The 24,287-nt window shown below is 36.6% G+C and overlaps 1 protein-coding gene across 1 annotated transcript in view; it reads left to right on the forward strand.

The window, feature by feature from the left end:
* Nucleotides 1-24,287, forward strand: part of EEA1 (early endosome antigen 1) — a 165,507-nt gene that overhangs the window by 82,607 nt on the left and 58,613 nt on the right. The window contains exon 11 of the mRNA XM_006898486.1: nt 18,429-18,767. Coding sequence (XP_006898548.1) covers nt 18,429-18,767 — 339 coding nt within the window. The remainder of the gene's footprint in view (nt 1-18,428; nt 18,768-24,287) is intronic.

Below are 24,287 nucleotides of genomic sequence, written 5' to 3' on the forward strand. Positions count from 1 at the left end.
ATTTTTATAGTAACGGTCTTATGGAGTATTTGTCCTAATGAGACTGCGTAAGCTCTCTCAGTATAATGCAGTCTAGACCCTCCCATGTTATACTGTATTTTACAAAGTATTTGTTCCTTAGTGCTTATCACATTCCATTGTATTAAAAGTACCAGAATTTCTCAGTCCATTATTTTGCTGATAGGCATTTAGACTGTTTTCATTGTCTTACTATTGTGAATAATGCTACTTTGAACATTAATGTACATATCTTTGTTCGTTTCTCAGTTATTATTTCCTTGGGGTATAGCTGGGTCATAAGGGATTTCAATGTTCAGATTTTTTTTTAAATTTTTTTATTATTTTGTGTGTGCGTACCATCAAATTGGATCTGACTGGTACAGGAGGATGTTGTACATCCTTCTTCAGCAGAGCATCTGGTAGATTTGAACCATCCACCTCTGGGATTGCAGTGCAGCTCCTTGCCACTAGGCCACCAGAGCTTGCCTCAATGTTAAGATTTTGAGAAAATTCCCACTTCCTTCTAGAGTGATCGTTGTGCCATTTTACATTCCCTCCAACAGTGCATGAGAATTAATCTTTATACCTGCTGTTTTGTTAATCTTTGCTACTTCTGTAGGAGTGAGATAGTCTCTTGTTTTGATTTGCATCTCTCCAATTGCCAGTGATTTTGAACATTTCATCATGTGTTTGTTGACCATCTGAATGTCTTCCTTTTTGCAAAGTCTTTTCATGTTTTTTACCCATTTTGTTATTGGGTTATCAGCCTTTTTCTTGTGGTGGCCTTGTAGTATTCTGTAAACTTTAGTTATGAGACCCTTGCTTAAGATGTCATTGCCAAGTATTATTTCCTAGTTTGTAAGTTTTCTTTTTCCTCTAAAAATTAGTTTTTGATGGACATAGGAACTTGAGTTTTAGAAAGACCTATTTGTGGATTTTTTTCCTTCTGTTTGTGCATTTATAGCTATCTTTGCAAGCCTAATTATACCATAAACTAGATCTTCTAAGTTTGGTTCCATTTTGTTTCTTACGATCCCTATGGTTGGGGCTTTACCCCTAAGTCTCTGATCCATTTTGAGTTGATTTGTGCGTATGATGTGAGATGTGGACCCTGCTTCAGAGTTCTATGTCCTGTTTTGTCAGCACAATTTGTTGAAGAGGTTGTTATTTTTGCATTTAATATATTCTTATTCCTTGTCAAATATCAATTGACCGTCGGTAGAAAGGTTAACTTCTGAATTCTCAGTTCTATTCTATTGAGTTATGTGTTTGTCATTGTATCATTACTATGTTGTTTTATTTATTATGGCTATGTAGTAGGTTTTGAGATCAGAGAGTGCTATTTTCAGAACAGCTTTGCTTATTCAGGGACTAGTTAAATATACATTGTATATTTAGATTGGTTTTGGTAGGATTGTCATTTTCATTATTTTGAGGTTTCCTATGCAAGAACAGGAAAAAGATTTCCATTTTGTTAGGTTTCTTACTGTTTTTTGTAGTACTGTTTAGTAGTTTTTGTTATAAAGGCATTTTGTGTCTGTGGGTTTATTCCCAAATATTTAATTTTATAGTTGGCTATTATAAATGGTATTGCTTCCTTAGTTTCCTTTTCTGTGTTTTCTTTGTTGCTGTAGAGAAATCTCATTTATTTTTGTTTTTGTATGTTAATCTTATATCATTCTACTCTACTTAATTAGTCTATTAGGTCTAACAGGTTTCTTTTGGTTGAATCTGTGGGGTTCTCTGTGTACACTATCATAATGTTTGCACATAGTAACAGTTGTACCACCTCTTTGCCAATTTGGATGTCTCTTATTTCCTTCTCTTATCTTACTGCTCTAGCATGTACTTCAAATACAATATTGAATAGGAATGGTGAAAGTGGGTATCTTTGTCTGGTTTCTGGAGAATTTTTTACAATGTGGAGGAAATTCCTTCTATTCCTATTTTTTTGAGTGTTTTAAATAGGAAGAGATACTGAATTTTGTCAAAGGCCTTTTCTGTATCAATTGATAGGACCATGTGGTTCTTATTCTTTGCTAATATAATGGATTACATTGTTTTTATTATGTTGAACCATCCTTGCATACCATACCTATTATGGATCTCATTTGGTCATGATAAATTATTTTTTTTCATATACTATTATATTGGCCAGAATTTTGTTAAGTATTTTTGAAATTATGTTTATGAGAAATATTGGTCTATAGTTTCCATTTCTGGTACTGTCTTTTCCTAGTTTTAGTATGAGTGTTATGCTTGCTTCCTTGAAGATTCTGGGAAGGTTCCTTCTTTTCCTATTTTATAAATTAATTTAAGTGGAAATGGTGATAGTTCATCTCTGAATATTTAATAGAATTCAGCTGTGAAACTATCTGGGCCAGGACTTTGGTTTGTGGGGAGTCTTTTCATGCCTTGCTCAATTTCTGCTTTTGTGATGGGTCTACTCAAGTGTTTGACATCTGTCTGGGTCAATATGGGATAAGGTGTGAGTTTCTAGGAATTTCTCCATTTCCTATAGATTTTCAGATTTATTGGAGATAGCTTTAATAATATTCCATTACTATAAATTTAATTTTTTCTAATTCTATTGTGATGTCACCTCTTTCATATCTTATTTGAGTTATTTGTATCTTCTCTTTTATTTCTTTGCTTAAGTTTGCCAATAGTTTGTCTATTTCCTTGGTCCTTTTGAAAAGCCAACTCCTGGTCTATTGATAATTTCAGTAGTTTTTCTCTTTTTCTATCTTGTTGATTTCAGTCCTTGCTCTTAAAATTTCCTTTTTTCAAAAGGCTGTAGGATTAGCTTGTTCTTTTGGGGGGTTTTAAGTCATTAGTTTTATTCCTTTCTTTATTTATATGTTTGCCTGCTGCTATTAACTTCCCCCTGAAGACTGCCTTATCTGTGTCTCAGAGGTTTGTGCTTTTTTATGTTTTAAATAGAATTTTCATTTTATATTGGTTTATTGACAGAGTTCATATACATTGTTTTTCACACCAGATTTTTCCCAATTCCTTTACCAGTACCTCTCTCCACTCATCAAATTGTGCAACCCAATGGTTAAACCCCCCTTCCTGCCCATCCTCATCCCTCTACTACCACCCTCCCTGCCTTGGATCCTCATACACATTCTACAATATTAGTCTTATACAGTATTTGTTCTTATGGGACTGAATTAGTTCACTTAGCATAAAACTCTTCAGTCTCTCCCAAATTAAGTAGTAATTTATAAAATCATTGTTCCTACATGCTGCATAGTGTTCCATCAGGTGAATATACCATAATTTCTCAAACCATTTGACTGTGGTTGGACATTTAGTCTGTTTAAATATTCTTGTGATGATGAATAATTCTCCTATGACCATTGGTGTACAAGTCTCTGTTTGTGCCTCAGTTCTTATTCTCTTGGAGTATATTCCAAGCAGTGCAATAGCTGGGTTATATGGAATTTCTGTGTTCAGTTTTTTGAGGAAATGACAAACTGCCTTCCAGAGTCTAAGTACCATTTTACAGTCCCACCAACAATGTATAAGAGTTCCTATCTTGCCACATCCTCTCCAGCATTTATTACTTGCTATTTTGTTAAACTTTGCCACTGCTACTGGAGTGAGATGGTATCTCATAGTAGTTTTGATTTGCCCATGATTTTGAACACTTCTTCATGTGTCTGTTATTCATATATCTTTCTCTGGGAAAATTCTTTCCATATCTTTTGCTTATTTTATAATTATTTTATCAGTTTTTTCCTTGTGGAGCCCTGTAGGATTCTGCAAACTTTTTATATACCTTTGTCTGAAATGGTATTGCCAAATGTCTTTTTCCAGTCAGTGGGTTTGCTTTTTACTCTGATGGAAAATGTTTTTGATGCACACAGGGATTTAAGCTTTAGATGGTCCCATTTATCAATTTTATCCTACCCAGATTGTGCATTTCTGGCTGTATTTGGTAGTCTCTTTATACCATAGACTAGTCCATCTAAGCTTGATCCCAGTTTATCTCTGATGAACTTTGTGGTTTTGGGATTTACTCCCAGATTGCTGATCCACCTTAAGTTAACTTTTGTGTAAGGTGTGAGAAAGCTGTTTCAGCTTTCTGCAGGTAGCAGGGAAGATTTGCCAGCACCATTTGTTGAAGAGGTTGTCATATCCCCATTTGATAGGTTTTCTTTGCATGTCAAATATCAGTTGACTGTAGATAGGTGAGTCCATTTCTGGGTTTTCAATTCTCTTGCATTAATCTATGTGCTGTCATTGTACTAGAATGATGCCACCCATTTCATTTCTGTTTTCAGAAATTCTTTGTTTATTCGAGATTTCTTTCCTCTCCTAATACGTTTTTTTATGATAACTGGGTCATTTTCATCAAGAAAATTTCCATTATTTTCTCAGTGTTTTCTCTTCCCTCCTTCTATTCTGGAATGCCAATCACATACATGCATGTTGTTCAATTTGATAGTATCTTCACATGATTCTAATATTGTCTTCATATTCCCTCAGTCTTCTCTCTGTTTTTTTTCTTCTAATAAGTTCCTATTAAAATTCTTGTCTTTTATCTCATGGATTCTCTGTTCTTTACCTTTTTTCTGCTTTTTGTCCCTCCAGTATGTTAGAAATTCTTCCATTTTTGTATTCATATTCTCAATTGCATTTATGTTTATTTCCAGTACTGTGTTCTGTCTTGTAATGATTTTTTAAATCCTTATAGCTCTTTATTTATGATTTCAGTTCTTATATCATTGATAACTTCTTTAATAGCTATTCTTCTTATCAGTATATTTCTCTGGCTCCTTATCTCTAGGGTATTTATATATGTTTTCAATTATTCCATATTTTTTTAGTTTCTTCAGTATCTGTTCATGTAATTCCACTTTGATATATTTCTTCTCTTTCTGAGGTATCCATTGAGTCTGCAGTCTGATCTGCTTCTTTAGGCAAATGCTTGTTTTGTTTTTCCAAAATGCTTGAAACTGCCTACTACTTTGAAGCTTTTTTGGGGGGGCGGGGTATATGCAAGGCAGTTTCTGTTGTGTCTGGGCATGTTGTTCACAGTTCCTTATCTTTATAATGTTATTGAAAAGTGACAGAATTAGAATGTTGCCTCTAACTGAGTTTCTTAGTGGCAGTCTTTCTTGCTATGGGAAGATCCATGGACAGATCTGTTCCCTATTTCCTTTGGTAAGTTTCTCATTCGCTTGTCTTTTGAGGAGCAGGAAACTATAGTCTTTTTCTTATTCTAGAGTTTGCCCACTTCTCTGTCCTGTAGTTTAATGTGGGGGAAGGGAGTTCTACCAGAAGTGACAAAGTTGCAGTAGTGCTGCCCAGGATATACTGCCCAGGGATAAGACCCAGGACAGTAAAGAGTCCCAATAACACAGCCCCCAAGTCTCAGCACTTACTAATTGCCATGCACCTTTTGCCTCTCCTGGTGCTGGATTGAGGCACTGCTATTCTCACTGAGCAGTCTAGGGAAATGCCACCTTTGCCACAAAACATTTCCCAATTCTAGTTACTCTTTAATGTCTAGAGCTATGCATCTCCTAAGGCAATTGCAGAAGCGGCTATTCCTGCTGAACAGACAAAGACTCAGGGAAATGGGAACCTTTCAACAAAGCATCTCCCAATTCTTACTGCTAATTGGATATTAAATTTTTATCTGTGCATTGTATTTTTGTATTGACACAATTTCAGTATGACCTGTTGTCTATTTTTAATGTCAGTATTTTACCCTTTTTCTTGTAAATGAGTAAGAGATGATTAATTTTTCTGTGGGTGGGAATTGGTATTAGTGCCCTTTTTCTTGTCTTTATTCTTTTATTTGGCTGGGTAGCGTGAGCTGTGAAATCTATTTGGCTATGAAGTGAATATGTTAGCTTTGCATTCATAATCTAGACTTACTATTTTAATAACATATAACAAGGAAGAAATCAGAGAAAAAAGTGAAACATAAGATAATTTGCTATATACACTTTTAGACATAAAGTAGCTGGTTGTAGTATTGCTTCCAAAGAATAAAAATCTTGCCAGAGGTTCTAAGTATGTTCTTACCTAATCTTGTGATAGATGTGTCTTCTAATTTGGCCATACAAAATATTTGCCTTTGGAAATATTTGTGTATAAATATTCTAACTGCTAATAATTTGTTTGAAGGTGGTAATTTATATAGCAGTTATGCTGTGGATAGGTATACTAAGCAAGGAGTGAATCTTATTTTATTACTAAGTACATGGTAAAACTAAGCAAAAAGAAAACCAGAAACCTCTAATTGCTATCAAATCAGAACCCACTTCTAGTGGACGCTGCAGCTTATTTTTGAGGCTGTAAATTATTTGGGTTTGCAGTGCAGCTTCCTATGGACTGTGCCACCGGAGCTCCTTCAATATAAATTTGTTACCACTTGGGAATGGATCAAATCTTTACCTTCCCAATTCTCCTCCACTTTGACAGTCAGCCAAGTAGCACTCTCCAGGCCCCAGCCACCCAGGAACTGTTCAAGAGGTACCAATTTCAAGGTCAAGAGTCTGCTTAATTCCGTATACTTCAAACAAGCTGCCCCTTCTCTCTCTTCCCTCATTCTACTCAAGAAAATGACAGTGAGCATTGTTCCCAACTTTGAAAATCTCTGTGATTTCCTCTGCTTCAGTCCGGGGATTCCCATCTTTGATCCTGTTCATCTGACATAGATCATAGCACACATGTTAAAGGTCATAGTTCTTCAGACTACAAACTTCACAGACACCAGCTCCTTCCTCTACTGCCCTTGTGGATTTTAAAATTTCTTGAAGCAACTCATAGAGTTACTATAGAGTATTTATACTTATAGTTACCCATTCAAGCGTTTAGGACTCTCCTTCATAGGGTCGGTATGAGTTGCCTGTGACTCGATGGCACTTAACAACAACAACAACAGTTACCCCTTTATTATAGTCATAAAGGATACTATGCAAATTAAAAGCCATGCACGGTAAAGTCCAGAAGGATACCCATCATGAAACTTCAATTGTCCTCAGGGACAGACAAGAAACATTCCTGATAACAGATATTCTTACCAGTCCAGGAAGTCCAAGGTACTTCTCTGTTCACACTCTTTTAATGATGTCATTGCATAGTATTTGGGGTCTCATCACATATTTATGGTTGAGTCATTGAATATGCACAACTAAATCACTACTCTCTTCCTTTCCTGAGAGTAGTTGATTAAGTGTAGTCTGTGTAGCTACTACATATTTACACGGATTTCAGTCTTTTAAGTGTTGAGTCCTGGTTTTAGATAATGAAGATACCTTGATTATTTAGAAAATAACAATGACTATCTTTCAAGAGCCAAAATATAAAGACTAAATAGATTCTTTTTTCCTATTTCATAAAAATTTATTAAAGAAAATGTTATTTTTTTAATCTAGTGACATAAATATAGTTTAGTATATAATGACATAAAGTAAAAGCCTGAATTAAATAAATGGTTAAAACCAGAAAGGACCAGTCCCTGGAGAAGAATATGCTTGGAAGGGTAGAGGGACAGCACAGGAGAGGAATACCAGGATGAGATGGATGGACTCTGATTGGAGAAGTGGAACGAGTATCAGAGACAATGAGATTCTCTTAGGATAGGGCAGGCTTCAGAGCTGTTGTACAGGGGTTGCTATGACTCACAGGCAACTCGATGGCACATAACAACAACAACAAAACCAGGTTGCTCTCTACAGGCAGTGATTTTCAAACTCTTGTTTCAAATACTTTAAGCATGTTGCCGAAAGGGACTAGTTATTTCAGAAAGACATTATGCTTGGAAGGGTAGAAGGGTCAGCACAGGAGAAGACCTGGATGAATTGGATTGACAAAGTACCTGTGACATTTGGATGTATCAGAAACAGTGAGATTGGCTCTAGATAGGATAGAGTTTAGTGCTATTGTTCATAGATTGCTGAGTCATAAAAGGAAGGCCCTCCCTGAGGTGGATTGATTCAGTGACGGGGTAATCGGGATGGGTGTGTCGGAGACATTGTGATTGGCACAGGACAGAGCAGAGTTTAGGGCTGTTGTACATAGGGTGGCTACAGCACATAACAAAAACAACAATTGACTTGATATTACACAACAATAGCAACAACATTAGAACATCGACTGATATAGTATCATGTGTTTCATAAGAAATTAGTTAATGTAAATTGATTTTTTTTTGTTCGTTAAATCAGGAAGCTTATATTTATACCTGTATTTTTAGTCAAATCTATTTTTTCCCACTTGTTCTTGAGGAAAAAAGGAAAATTTGTAGAAACAAAACAACTTCCATTTCTATTATCTATGAGTGCTTCTGTGCTATCATGACAGAGTTGAACAATTGAAATAGAGACCTTATGCCCTGCAGGTCTGAAATACTTACTCTGGGGAAAACAAACAAACAAACCCCTAAAAAACAAAACAAAAAACAAACAAAATTTTTTTTAAAAAACCCAATTTACTCTCCAGCTCTAAAGCAATATTTGTTACTGGAAAAACACGGTTCTGCTGCCTACCATCAAAAATGCAATCTTGTAAACAAAGGTTGGAGTGAAAAAAGCAGAAGTTTGATTATATATGCTAGCATATAGAAGACTTCAAACCAACCTTTTGCTCTGTGGGAGAAAGATGTGACTCTCTCAGGGAATTTCCTTAAGTTCCATCTTCTAATGGAAGGAAGCTGTGAAATCAACCCTCTTGTTATCTGCAGCCTCTGAAAACCCTTTGGAGGGTCTGTGACCATTCCAGCATCATAGCAATGAGATTATGACGATCAGCATGTAGATAAGCACTTACACTAGATTGTAAGTTACCCCCCCAAAGAGGGCAAAATTTGAAACAAGAGCTAATAGAAGATTTCAGAGGTCAGCTAAAGAAGACAAGTTATTATAAATAAATGTGCAAAAGCTGGAGATAGAAAACAAAAAGGGAAGAACACACTTGGCATTTTTCAAGAAGAAATTGAAGAACAAATTCAAGCCTCAAATTGCAACACTGGAAGATTCTGTGAGTAGAAGCATCAAAAGAAGTTGGAGAGAATAAAAAGCGTCAGTGTTCTAAAAAAAAATTGGTCAGCAGTGAACAGTATCAGGAAATAGTGTACAATCAAAAACTAATGGTAATGAAGCTTCCTAAATGAAGCTTAAACAGCACTGAGGTTATTGGGGGGGGGGGTGAAGCCACAGAAAACGATGAAAGACTAGTTGATGTGTTTTAAGAAACTGATATAGTCCTGGTTGTGCTCACTAGCCTATGCAGAAAAACTTGGAAGATAGCTACTTTAGAAGACTGGAAGAGACCTATTTTTGTTCTCATTCTACAAAAAGTCCATTTAACAGAGTGTGGAAACAATTGCACAATATCACTAATATCACATACAAGGAATATCTTGCTGAAGATTATTTTAAAGTAGCTGTAAAAGTACATCAGCAGAGAACTGCTAGATGTTCAAGCTGGATTTAGAAGAATACGTGGAATAAGGAATACTGATACCAGATGGATATTGACTAAAAGCAAAGAATAGAAGATGTTTACTTAAATTCTGTTAATAATACAAATGCATTTGTTTGTGTGGTTAATAACAAATTGTGGATAACACTGAGAAAAATGAGAATCCTAGAATCCTTAATTATATTCATATTAAACCTATACCAAAACCAAGAAAGAATTTTTCAAACAAAGATAAAGGGAACATTATGGTTTAAAATCAGGAAAGGTTTCATTAAGGTTTTATCTTTTCTCCATACTTACTGTATTATAAGAACAGAGAATAGGCTGGTCAACAGGAAGAGAGTGAATTTAGGACAAGTGAGAAGGTTGTTCCTCTAGTGTTCCTAGGATTTTTTAAGGCCTGTTACATCAGATCTGGTTGTCCAATTTTGTTTCTTAGTCTTTATTAATATAGGAACTCTGCTAAAACCTTTCTACCATGGGTGACTGTACTTGCATTTGAAAACCAGTTGGCATTGCTTCCAGCATCACAGCCAACCCACAAATGAATCTAGTACAGCAAACTGACAAACAAGTATTGTACAGATAAAAGCAAAAACTAAACAAGCATATATGCATGTAAGCTATAAAATAAGTTGTTCTGAGGTGCCATAAAGTCAAATATGATTGATAGTGACTCTCTAAACAACAGCTCTGAACCCTGTCCTATCCTATGCCACCCTCTCTAACACACTTGAGCCCATTGCTTCAGTCACACTGTGACAGTCCACCTGGTTGAGAGTCTTCTTCTCTTTTGCATCCTTCTACCATCCAAGAATGATATCCTTCTTTAAGGAATAGCTTCTCATAGTAGTATGTCCAAAAGATAGGAGATGAAGCTTCACCATCCTTGCATCTAAGGAACACCCTGGCTTCTACCTCTCCAAGACATCTGTTTGCTCATTTGGCAGTCCATGGAATATTTCGTACTCTCTTCCAACACAACTCAAAGACATCAGTTCTCTTCTGTTATCCTTTCATTGTGCAGCTCTGAGATGTGTAGCAAGTGATGGAAAAGACCATTGTAAAAAAGTATCAGCATGCAAATGATTCGCAGTGCAGCAGACTGAAAAATAGGTGTTGTTCCTCTGATAACAAACCTCTAATAGAAACAGTCGTGCACGTAAGGTCACAGTGCAGGACAGCCATCGCTGGCCCTGCCTGAGGAGGCACCCACACACATTGGCTGCTCCTCTGAAGGCCTTCTGACCAAAAGGCCCAAAAGCCCAGCGTGATCCTGGCTGATCTGTCATGGAAGTAGAACCCAGATGGGAAGTCACTAAAAATAATGAAAAATAGCTGCAAGCATCCACTAATAATTGGAATGTGGAATGTATGAAGTATGAATATAGGAAAACTGGAAGTAGTAAAAGTAGAATGGAATGCCTGAAGATAGACATTTTAGACATTGGTGAGCTGAGGTGGATAGGAATTGGCCACTTTGAATTAGACAGTCATATGATCTACTATCCTTGGAAGCAGGAGTGGTATCCACTTCCTAAACAACAGGCCTCTGAAAACTCTATGAATGTTGAGAAACGATAGTTACAGAAAGGCTTCATGTCTTTTGTTCATAGGGCTGCTATGAGTCTTGCTCAACTCGACGGCAATCAACAACAATAACAACTATGGTCAAAATGAAAAATTGAAGCAGAATGCTGTTGCATTAAAAAGACCCTTGCAAGAAATATCTTGAATTACAATGCTATGAGTAATAGGATACTATCCATACACATACAAGGAAGACCTGTTAACACAACTGTTGTTCAAATACATGTACCAATAACTAAAGCCAAAGATGAGGAAATTGAGGAATTCTATCAACTTTTGCAGTCTGAAATTGATAAACATGGAGCCAAAATGTATTAATAATAACTAATGAATGGAATTGAAAGGTTGGAAACAAAGGAGAAGGAATGTTAGTTTGACATTATGGAGTTGGGAAAAGAAATGATGCTGGAGAATAAATGATTGAATTATGTACATTCAATGATTCATTCATTGCAAATATCTTCTTTAAGAAATACAGATTGAGGGGGAACGAACATGGATGTCAGCTATGCACATGCACTTCACCTGACAGACTGTGCATTAATTAGATTGACAATATTGTGTAAAGAATCACTGGAGAAGGTCAATATCAGCAGTCAAAACTACACCAGGTAGTGATTGTAAACAGACCATCAATTATTCCTTTTCAATTTCAAGTTTAAGTTGAAGAAAATTAATATAAGTCCACAAGAACCAAATACAACCTTGGGTATAGCCAATCTGAATTTAAAAATCGTCTCATGAGTAGGTTTGAGGCATTGTAGATTAATGACTGAAGAGTAGATGAGTTGTGGGATGGCAAAGATATGTCATGACATCCATGAGAAGAGATAAAAGTCATTGTAAAGATGTAGAAGGAAGTAAAGACCAAAATGAATATCAGAAGAGACTCTGAAAATTGCACTAGAGCATTGAGAAGCCAAAAACAGAGGGAAGAGATGCCAGAAGAAAAGACTTTAACACATTGTCACACACTTTTTAAATTTATGACCTTGCTTAGAAACACATTTTCTGTCATTTGTGACAATGTTTTAACAGATTTAAAAGGGCAGCTTGACAACACAAAACAAAATCTTATAATTTTCCATGATCTTGGGCAGGAAAATAAAATCAGAAGAATTTTTCTTTTTTGATATTTCTCAAGCTGAGGGTGTTGAAAAACAAATTCAAGCCTGGAGTTGCTGAGAGATGCTGTGGGCAAAATCTTGAATAATTGAGGAAGCATCAAAAGAAGATTGAATGAAAATATAGTCATTGTAACAAAAAAGAATTAGTTGAGACCGAGTATTCCAGGAGTAGTATATGATAAAGAGCCAATGGTAATGAAGAAAGAAGTTCAGCCTATGCTGAAGGCATTGGCAAATAATAAAGACCCAGAAATTGATTTGATACCAGTTGATATGTTTCAGTTGATATGTTTCAGCTAACAGATGCAGCCCTGGATATACTCATCAGTCTGTGCCGGGAAATTTGGAAGACAGCTACCTGGTAAACTGATTGAAAGAGAGCCATATTTATTCCCATTCCAAAGAAAAGTGATCATATACAATATTGAAATTCTTGAACAATAGTATGGCACAGGATGGGGAGCGTTCAGGTTGGCTGTTCATAGGGTCACTAAAAGTTGTACTCAACTTGATGAATGGCATTTAACAACAACAGCATCATTAATATCACATATGAGCAAACTACTGGTGAAAATCATCTGAAATTGGCTAGAACATGTCAGTATATTGACAGAGAACTGCCAGAAGTTCAAGGTGAGTTTAGAAGAGGCCTTGGCACCAGGGGTATCATTGCTGATATTAGATGGATCCTGGTTAAAATCAGAATAACAGAAGAATGTCTATTTGTGCTTTATTGACTATGAACAGTTATCTGACTATATGGATTATAATAACCTTTGGCTAACATTGAGAAGATTGGGAATCCCAGAACACTAAATTATGCTTACGCAAAATCTATGCCTAGACCTAGAGTTTGCTGTGCAAACAGAGAAATGGAGCATGATTTGTTATTGTTAGGTATCATCAAGTCGAGTACGACTCAGCAACCGTATGAATAAAAGATCTGAACCTAGTCCTGTCACGTGCCATCTTCACACTTCCTGACACACAAGAGCCCGCTGCAGCAGCCACCATGTCAGCCCACCTGGTTGAGGGTCTTCCTCTCCATCGCTGACCATCCTTTCCAACATCATGTCCCTCTCCAAGGAATAGCCCCTCCTAGTAATATGTCCTAAGTAGGTGAGGTGAAACCTCATCACTCTTGCCCCTAAAGAGCATTTTGGCTGCGCCCTCTCCAAGACATATCTATTAGTTTTCTTGGACATCCATGGGATGTTCAGTACTCTTTTCCAACACCACAGCTAAAAGGCTTCTTATTGAGAGTACCATGGACTGCTAGGAAAACAAACAGATTCATCCTGGAAAGGGTTAAACCAGGTGGCTCCTTGGAGGTAAGGATTCTGAGGCTCCGTCTAACATACTTTGGACATGTTGTGAGGAGAGACTGGTCCTTGGAGAAGGACATCATGCTTGGGAGGGTGGAGGGACAGTGCAGGAGGGGAAGGCCCTCTATGAGGTGGATTGATTAAGTGACTGGGATAATCAGGATGGGAGCGTCAGAGACAGTGCGATTGTCACAGGACAGAGCAGAGTTTAGTAGGGTCGCTATGAGTTGCAAGCGACTCGATAGCACATAACAACAACAACAACAACAACAACAACGCATCTCCTTATTTCCTGACTGTGGTACCAGGGGTATTAATTGTGGCTCCAAGCAAGATGAAGCTGTTGACAGTTTCAATCTCCTCTCCATCCATCATGACACTGCCTGTTGGACCAGTGGTAAAAATCTGTTGGTTTTTTTTTTTGGTGGTGGGGGTTTTTTTTTTCATATTGAGACACAATTCATACTGAAAGCTGCATTCCTTGATCTTCTGCAACAAGTACTTCAGATCCTCTTCACTTTCAGCAAGTAAAGTTGTGTCATCTGCAGTCAAGAAGTATGCACATCAGGTTTGTATAGTTTTTCTATACCTATTTAATCTGTATGCTGAGCAAATAATTCGAGAAGCTGGAGTTATGAAAACGATTGTGGCATCAGGATTGGAAGAAGACTCATCGACAACCTGTGTTAGCACTTGAAATGTTTGCTGTAGAAGGTCAGAAACTGCAGTCTTCAATGTGGATTACATCTCAACATCAGGAAGACAAAAGTCTTCACCACTGCGCTGATAGGTAGTATTATGGTATTTGAAGAGAAGATTGAAAATGTCAATGATATTATCCTACTGGTATCCACAGTGAACATGCTTGATATCAGCAGTCCCGATGCATTCAAAGATATTGGGGAATTGGGAAAGTCAGCTGTTAGGGGACCTCTCCAAAGTACTGTAGAGCAGTGACATCAGTTTAGACCAAGTATGCCGCATTCAGACCATTGTTGGTTGTTTTTTTTTCTTTTCTATTACTTGCTGTGTGTCTGAGAGCTAGACATTAATTTGAGTTATGGTGTTGGAGAAGAGTACTGAATATCCTTTGGACTGTAAAAAAGATGTAGAATTATGTATTAGAGGAAGTACAGGCAGAATGCTCCTTAGAGGGAAGGATGGTGAAGCTTTGTGTCACACATTTTGGTCATGTTATTAAGAGTGGCTAATCCCTGGAGAGGGTAATTGTGCTTGGGAAGGTGGAGCATCAACAAAGTACAGGAAGACTTTCAAAAAAATAGAACGACACAGTTACTGCAGCAATGGGCTCAAGTATGTCATAGATGATGAGAATGGTACAGGATAGTACAGGGTCCAGATCTATTGTTCATAGTGTCTCTTTGAGTCTTACTTGACTGACTGGGACCTAACAACAACTCCATTGTCTTGTATTTCTTTTCAAAGTTCCTCTTGGGCTTTACTTGTTGTTATTTGCCATCGAGTCACTTTGGACTCTTGCAATTCCTTGACTTTTTCTTTTTTTCACTCAGTGAAAATACTTGATCATTATTCTTTTGAGTTCTGTGTTAGGAAGTTCCTTAAGACTTTCTGCTTCCAGGAGATCAACTAATTCTGTGTTTTTGATCACTTTTTTGAGGTGATATCTTACTTTGATTTTATGTGGTATTTGAGGTAGTCTGCTGCTTCTGTATTATTGTTGTGATAGAGGTTTTTCTTGCCTGGGATCTTCTCAGGTCTGGGGTCTTATGACTGTAGCTGTGGAGCTCACTGCTTGTGGGAAGCCCACTTGCCCAGCCAGAAGTCCTCGCTGGTCCTGGGGAAGAGGGAGCAGGGCAGGAAGACTTGCTTTGCCTCCACAACTACTGTCTTGATGAACTTCCCATTCTTTCCTGAATCCTGAATGAAGTATATTAAGGTTTAGTTTTTATAAGTTGAGGTGATTCTAAGTATATATATAAATGAAATGAAAAAAATATTTAAAAATACATGTAAGAGGTAGAGAAAATGAACAAAATTAGCACTTATTCAAGCCTGTCTCAAGTCTAAGTGAAAAATTATTCTAAGTTCTTTACTAATTTTCTCATATTTTCTTTTAACACGTTGCCACACACTTATAAATTGACGACTTATATAAGCACTTATAAATGTGCTTAGAAACAAATTTTGCTGTTATTTGCGGCAACGTGTTAAATGTTACTACCCGTGTATGAATCCTAAACAATGTATAGTTTGTTTAGTTTTCTCAAATTTTGAACTTTATATGAACGCTGTCATCCTTATATTCTTTAATGACAACTTGTTTGTTTATTACTGTTTTAAAATTCTTCCATTTTTACTCACTTTTACTGTAGTACAGACAGTCCTTAGATTCTGAACAAATTAATTCTAAAATCAATCTTTATATTGAATTAATATATATATTGAAAAGTTAGGTACAGTTTATATCTAAAGTCCCTTTGTCAAAAATTTATCTTAGTGTATAGTAGTCAGTGCACCTTTCTATACATAAAAAGGTAACACTTGCAGATCCACTAAAACATCTTTAGGATAATAATATCACAACAAGATAAAGGTAAATAATCCAATTCAAGAAAGGGCACAGGATATGAACAGACACTTCACCAAAGAAGACATTCAGATGGCCAACAAACACGTGAAGAAATGTTCAAAATCCCTAGCTCTAAGAGACATGCAAATCAAAACAACTATGAGATATCACCTCAACTCCAGTAAGAATAGCAAAATTTAACAGAACAGCAAGCAGCAAATGCTCGTGAGGTTGTGGAGAGACTGGAGCCCTTATTGGTGGAAGTGTAAAATGGTGCAACCACTGTGGAAGTGGTGTGGCGCTTTCTCAAAAAGTTGCAAATAGAGATAGCTTTTGATCCAGCAATTCCACTACTGGGAATATACCCTAAAGAGACCATAACTGCCATCTAAGCAGATAGATGCACACCCATGTTTATCGCGGCTTTGTTCACAGTAGCAAGGAGTTGGAAACAACCTGAGTGCCCATCAATAAACGAATGGATAGAGAAGCTGTGGTATATTCACACAATGGGATACTACGCTGCATTGAAAAAGAAGGAACTCATGCAGTATTATTCAAAATGGCTGATCCTGGAGGACGTTATGTTGAGTAAAATATCTCAGTCACAAAAAGACAAATACTACATAGTGCCACTGTTGTAGAATGGGACTGACATCAGGGTTTGGATAGATTATGTATACTGAATTGAAACAGATGAGGGAGAGAACAGTTTAAAAGAAATATATGATAGGGTATTATGGTTATCACAGGAATCCAGAATTAAGGTTGCATAGTGGAGGGCATTCAGGACAGGGGGGATTGTATACCAAGAAGGAGTTTATCTTTTGCTTTTTGAAGAGAGGAGTGAACGTGAAGGGGGGTGGGTGTTAGAGAAAAAAGTATAACAATGAATGAATGGAAATCCAAAATCTCTGTAAATGTTCACTAAATTAATAAAATAAAATTAAAAAAGATAATATATTAATTATAACAGTGCTTTGATGTTCATGGAAAAGTAGCAACTGTTAGTATGATTGTATAGTTCTTATCTTGGATCTTACTAGTTTACTATTTGACTTAGCATGTTATTTTTTTCAAAAATTATATACTTGATATCTCATAGTTGTTTTGATTTGCATCTCTCTTAGACCTAGGGATTTTGAACATTTCTTCATGTGCTTTTTAGCCATCTGAATGTCTTTGGTGAAGTGACTGTTCATATCCTGTGCCCATTTTTCAATTGAGTTGTTTCCCTTTATCTTGTTGTGGTGCTCGAGTATTTTATAAATTCTAGATATAAGTCCCTTATCTGATATGTCATTACCAAATACTTTTTCCCAGTCTGTGGCTTCCATCTTTACCCTGTTGGAGAAGTTTTGGGTGTGCATAGAATTTTTCTTTTACTTTTCAAAACGAAGGCTGCATAGTAGAGTGGACTTTGAGGAAGGAATTGTATAGCAATGAATGAATTTTACTTTTCAAAGAGAAGAGTGGGGGGGGAGGTTGGGCAGGGAGAAAAGGGCAACAATGAGTGAATGGAAATCCAAAGTCTCTGTAAACTTTCATTAAAATTAATAAAAATTAGAAAAAGGAAAAAATAAATACTTGAGAAATTTGATACACCATTTTCTATTAATGCATTCTTATGCAGCATGGTTAACTTTCTTAGAAAAGACTGCTTTTATATGAATATTTGTTTCATTTATAATCTGTTAATGTACTATGATTGTCCTCTACTCTTTTGTCCCTTCCAATATAATGCATAGAATAACTAAGTATAATAAATGTCAACTAGCTGGGGAACTTTGGTGACACAGTCCATTGGGAGTTGCATTGCTAATATAAAGGCCATGTAACTTTGAAGTTAGAATCTACCAGCAGTAAATTGAGAGCAATGTGGGCAGACACTCCTCCCATGTGATTTACAGTAGTAGAAATTCAATGGAGACACAACTTTGAGTTTGTTTCTGCTTAATGGCAGAGATTAAGGTGTTTTGGGGATTTGTTTGTTTGTTTTAAACTAATTAACAAGTGTTTACATTGGTTTCTTACTCTAGTTATTAGAAAATTGAGCAGAAATTCAGAGCAATATCTTATTTTTTTATATGTTGTTTTGACATTTACAGCGTTAATTGTAACAAGTCTCCTAAGACCAAACTTTGCTATTTTACTAAACTGGTTGGCCCAGATCTTTGATGGAAAGTAATTTTTCTTGTTTTATTTTTTAATGTTTTGAACAGGATAATATTGAGTAAAATATAAAGTCTTTAGATTATATTTTTACATACTTAAAAATTTTAGACTAACATAAATAATGGCTTTTATCAAGAAGAACAAAAAAGAAATAAAAATGGAATTAATGAAAACTTTTAGAAATGGAAATAAATTTTTGACTTGACATTTCAGAATTTGACTGAAAAATTACTGAAGAAAGAACTTGACTACACACAATTGGAGGAGAAATATAATGAAGAATCTGTGAGTAAAAAGAATGTACAGGCAAGCCTTCATCAAAAAGATCTAGATTGCCAGCAGCTTCAGTCAAGATTATCTGTCTCTGAAACTTCACTACAGAGAATACAGGCTGAACTTGGAGAAAAAGGAGAAGCTACCCAAAAACTTAAAGAAGAATTATCAGAAGTCGAGACCAAGTACCAGCATCTGAAGGCAGAGTTTAAACAGCTCCAACAGCAGAGAGAAGAAAAGGAGCAGCACGGGCTACAACTGCAGAGTGAGATTAATCAAGTAAGAGACCTTTCATTTGGTTTCATTCTCCCTGTGGTTTCTGTTTAGTGATAGTTATTTGATCCAGTTTGGTGATTATTTGATCCAATTGTTAAGGTTGATTTGAAAAAAGTAAAAAAGGCTGTCATTGTTTTGAACTAGCTCTTCATTGTTACACACTTGAGAGCTCAGTCAGAGCTCATTTTCTTTAATTTGGTTTTTCCTGGTTTGTTAAATGAGGGGGGAAATGGTAGTATCTCCTTCACACCTTCTATTGAATTTGTTGTATCATCAAGTCAGAACTGTCTCACACACGGCTGACCCTCCAGCGGGTTTTCAGAGGCAGTAAATCACATGGGAGGAGACTGCTCACCTTTCTCCTGTGGAGCAGCTCGTGGAGTATTAGCTTTTTATACTTACTATGAATTAAATTAGCTTTTGTAATTAATTCAAATTGACTACTGTCCTTTAATTGTAAAATTCATACTGTTTTGGTTTGTTACTAAATTTGAAAAATAGTTATTTTAAAACCCATGCTATTATTAAAAAATTTAGATATTTTAAAAGAAGAAAACAAGTTATTCCCAACATTTTAAAAGGTAAATAATATATTTTGGAATATAAATGTCTTTTTTTTCTTATGTCTTATTCTTGTAGATAGGGAGCTCTGGTGGCCTAGTGGTAAGAAGCTCTACTATTATGCCAAAGGCAAGCAGTTCAAAGCCACTAGCTGCTCCATGGGAGGATGGGCAGTCTCCTCTCATGTGATTAACTGCCTCTGAATACCTACTGGAGAATCAGCTATGAGTCAGTTCCAACTCAATTGTATTTAACAACAACTACAACATTCTTATAGATAAATAATACCTAGAGAAGGAGCCCTGGTGGTGTCCTTGTCCACCTGAATGTCCACTAGCTTCAGCGGCAATTAATCACCCAACTGCCCATCCTTCTCCCATGGAGCAGCTAGTAGCCTTAAACACCTTCAGGATTGCAGCACAGCTTCTTGCCTCTAGCCACCAGAGCTCCTCCTGTGGAGACTGCAGCCGTGGAAGCCCTCTGGGCCACATGGACTCTTTTCTTTTTGGCTTCTGTGAATCAGAATTGAGTCAGCAGCAGTGAGTTTGGTTTAATGTCTATCAGCTGACATTTTTACTTCATCAGTTATCTAATATTTTAATTTTTATATTATTACTTATGGATAACATTCATAATTAGTTCAATCATGAAAATTTGAAGGACATAAAAGTTTTTACCAATTTTTTTAAAATGGAATTTTATTTATCGACAGTTCTCAGATTATGAAAATATTCCATTCCTAAATCTGTTTTGAGTTTAATTTATACCTAACTCAGAACTTAAGTTCAGTTTCAGTTTGTATCTAACATTTGTTAGTCAAATGTTTGTTAATATAAATTTTGTTATGTAGTTTTCTATGTATGGGAAAAGAAACTATAAACCACTTCCAGATACACTAAAACATCTTTAACATCTTACTATAGTAATCATAATGTTTTGGTGCCTTTTAACAAAGTAATTGCTTGTTATTTATGAATGATTGTTTTTAACAATGGGCTTTACTTAAATCAGACATTAATAATCCCAAAACTGTCTATGTTTTGTTATTGTTGAGAATAAACAAAGCGAAACACAATTCAGTTGTTTCCACATGTAACATGTAGACAATGATTACATACTTCTGGGGTGTTTAACCATTCTCCCTCTCATTTTCTGAGTCGTTCCTTTTCTGTTAACATAAATTCAGAGATCCTTAACTTTCTTGTATAGTCTCTTAAGGCGCTGTTATCAACTGGATCCCTTATAGAGGTGGTTCTTAAAAGAGCATAGTACTCAAAATGTAAACTCATTTCCGTTGAGTTGTAGCTGACCCATACCTGACCCTCCAGCAGGTTTTCAGAAGCTGTTGATTGCATGGGAGGTGGCTCATCTTTCTCCCTCGGAGCAGCTGATGGATTCCAACTACTCTCAGAAGTGCTCCAGTTTTATTATGCTATAATACACATTATGCTGTTAACCTGCTTGAAAGTGATAAAGTGTTGAAATAATGTTTTGCATTAACCTTCTATAATTCAAAAGATAATAATAATGATTCTCTATTTTGATGTAAATAGTTAAGAGTCAAACTCAATCTAGCTTGAGAGAAAAGGTGAATTTATGCCCCTCAGGCAGGCTAGATTCAGTCACAATGTTGAAAAATTCCTCATTTTCTTACCTTTCTGTCTTCTTCAGTTTTGACTGCCCTTATTTTGCTTTTGGATATTGTTTTCCACTTCTTCAGTCTCTCTTTCTGTCATCCGCTTCTCTTCATTGAGTTCAGTAGTTGACCCCCCACAGGGTTTTCAGAGGCAGTAAATAGCACGGAAGATTGCCTATTCTTTTCTCATGCTGCTTCAGTTGTTGTTACATACAGTCCCCTAAGGTACCAGATACACATTCTTACTATAAAATATATCTTAAAATACGTTGTTGCTGCTTTTAAGTGCCATTGAGTTAAGTATAGTGACCTTATGAACAGACGATCTGAACCCTGCCCTTTCCTGTGCCACCCTCATCATCTCTGATATACCCATTGCTGAAGTCATCATGTCAATCCATTTCTTTGGAGGTCTTCCTTTCCTTCACTGACCCTCCATCTCCCAAGCATTGTGTCCCTTTCCAAGGAATATCCTTGCCTAGCTACATGTCTAGTGGTAAAAATCTTTGTTTTCTTGATATTGAGACACATACATACTTAAGGCTGCATTCCTTGATCTTCTACAAAAAGTGCTTCAAATCATCCTCATTTTCAGCAAGCAAGGTATGTCATCTGCATAATTCAGGTTATTGATGAGTCTCCCTCCAATCCTGATGCCTCACTCCTCTTCATAGAGTCCAGCTTCTCAGATAATTTGCTCAGCATATAGATAGTCAATGTGTGCAGGATGAAATCCCTAATTTTATAATATCTTTCTTATGGAATGCCTAAAGCTTTGTTACTAATCTTCTAGAAAAATAGGAGTTAAGGATGTGATCTTTTTTGATGATTAAGGTCAAGAAATGGTCCTTGATGAAATATTTTAGATTGGCATACTTTTCAGAAATACAGAGGAAATAAAATGTACAAGTCAATCAGTGAATTCTAAAAGAACCCAGGAGGACAGAAACCTCTTCTTCTGTTTTTAACAGGAAGAATTAATTTCTCTTATTTTTAATTTGCAAATGCATGGGTGCTACTCAGTGTTCATCACTGTAAACCATCCAACAATTGAAGCAAGTTCTAGAGATCTGCTCCTGTAATGATAACAGCCTAGAAAACCCCCATATGTGCCAGTTATACTCTATCACATGGGGCGTCCATGTCAAATTCACAACTGAACACCATCAAATAATATAATTTTTAATTTCCATTTGTCCTTACTGAGGTGACTAAATGAAAGCATCATTGCAAACTCATTTTTCATCTAAATAGCTATTAAACTGTAGAAACCTCCAGCTCTTGAACTGTGCTATTGATTCGCAGTTGCGTGCAATGAGATTATTAGGAGAGCTTGAAGCATGTCCTCTTGAGCAGTAGGGACATACATGAACAAAGGAACTGAAGACTGCCAAGCCTCTTGCAGAGAAGTCTCTACAAATGGAACATGGATAACTGGGAACCATTCAGCTTTGATTTCATGGCAAAGGAGACCGCTGTGTATGGCGGCAATTTGATATACTCCTGCCATTCTTGACTTTTCTTCTTCCTCTGGTCCAGGCAGGTAGCAATGAATTGTTATTGACTCTTGAAGGGCTACTTGCAAGTTGTTAAGATCTTTGCTTCTACACAATAAACAACGAAGGGGAACAGAAACACTAGACTTTATTGGACCTATAACTGAGATGTCCCGTGAAACCATGAATCTGAACTGCAAAACCAAGAAAATAAATCCCATGAGGTTCTGTTTATGCATGAGAGACTTTAGAAGCTAATCTGTGTATGTGTATCAGTGCTGTTGTTTTAAGTATATCTATCATACAACTTTTTCCATTTTTTTTATGAACATCTAACTTATTGACAGCAAAGATAATAAGTGGCTCAGTAATTCTATCCTTAGTGAATTAACTATTACCATGAACTTGATTTTCTTTCCCTTTCCTTTACATGCTAGGTAGCCACTAATAAATTTATATTTTAAACTCTTTAAACTTGAATGTTTTTGTTGTTTTTTTTTAATGTCAGTGAGATCATACAGCAAGATAATATCCTTTAAAATATTTAATATTTATTTTCTTTTTGTAAACTTATATCTCTTAACATATCTTTCATTTTGGTCTTGTAACATGTATCAAGAATTGATAGTTACAGTAAAGCGGTGAAAAAAAATAAATAGTAGCTGCTGAAGTTTCTTGTGTATGAATGAAAACATGGAATTTTTTAGTTTTCTGGTTTAGTAGTTTTGGGTCATGGCTATGGATGTAAGAAATACAGAGATTTTGAAGATGATATGGATCAAAAGAGTTTTGATCTTTCGTACTTAGGGTTACTATGAGTCTGAACAAATACCCTGGTGCCCATAACAGCAGCAGTCAAAACTTCATTTCTCCTGCTGATTGTATAGTTTTCCATTGTATGCATATGCCATATTTTGCTTATGCCTTTGCTTATTGATATACACTTTTAGCGTGTTTCTACTTTTTGGCTATTATCTATCATGCTACAAGTAAATACTGTTGTTGTTGCTGTTATGTGCCGTTGAGTCGCTTGTGACTCATAGTGACCCTATGTACAACAGCCTTAAATCCTTCTCTGTCCTGTGCCAGTCAGTCACACTGCCTCTGACGCACTCATCTCGATTACCCCAGCCACTGAATCAATCCACCTCATAGAGGGTCTTTCCCTCTTGCGCCGTCCCTCCACCCTCCAAAGCATGATGTCCCTCTCCAAGGACCGATCCCTCCTTACAAGATGCCCATAGTATGTCAGACGAAGTCCCAGAATCCTAGCCTCCAAGGAGCAGCCTGGTTTAACCCTCTCCAGGATGAAGCTGTTTGTTTTCTTGGCAGTCCATGGTACATTCTATACTCTTCTCCAGCACCACAGCTCAAAGGCATCAATTCTCCTTCTATCCTTCCTGGTCATTGTCCAACTCTCTGATGCATAACAAGGGATTGCAAAGACCATAACTTGTATATCAGATGCACCTTAGTCTCCAGAGTGACACCATTGCTCTTCAGCACTTTGGAGAAGTCCCTAACAGCAGACTTTCCCATTGCAATACGTATTTTGATTTCCTGGCTACTGATGCCAAGAGTGTTGACTGTGGAGCCAAGCAGACTAAAGTTGTTAAAAATCTTAATCTCTTCACCATCCATCCTGATGCTGTCAATTGGTCCAGTGGTGAGAATCTGTGCCTTCTTGACATTGAGCCTCAGTCCATACTGAAGTCTGCAGTCCTTGACCCTCTGCAGCAAGCATTTCAGGTCCTCCTCAGTTTCAGCGAGCAGGGTTATGTCATCTGCATAACGCAGATTGTTAATAGATCTTCCACCAATCCTGACGCC

The sequence above is a fragment of the Elephantulus edwardii genome, unplaced genomic scaffold, assembly GCF_000299155.1.
Source record: "Elephantulus edwardii isolate Elephantulus edwardi_28Jun2011 unplaced genomic scaffold, EleEdw1.0 scaffold00231, whole genome shotgun sequence".
NCBI lineage: Eukaryota > Metazoa > Chordata > Mammalia > Macroscelidea > Macroscelididae > Elephantulus > Elephantulus edwardii.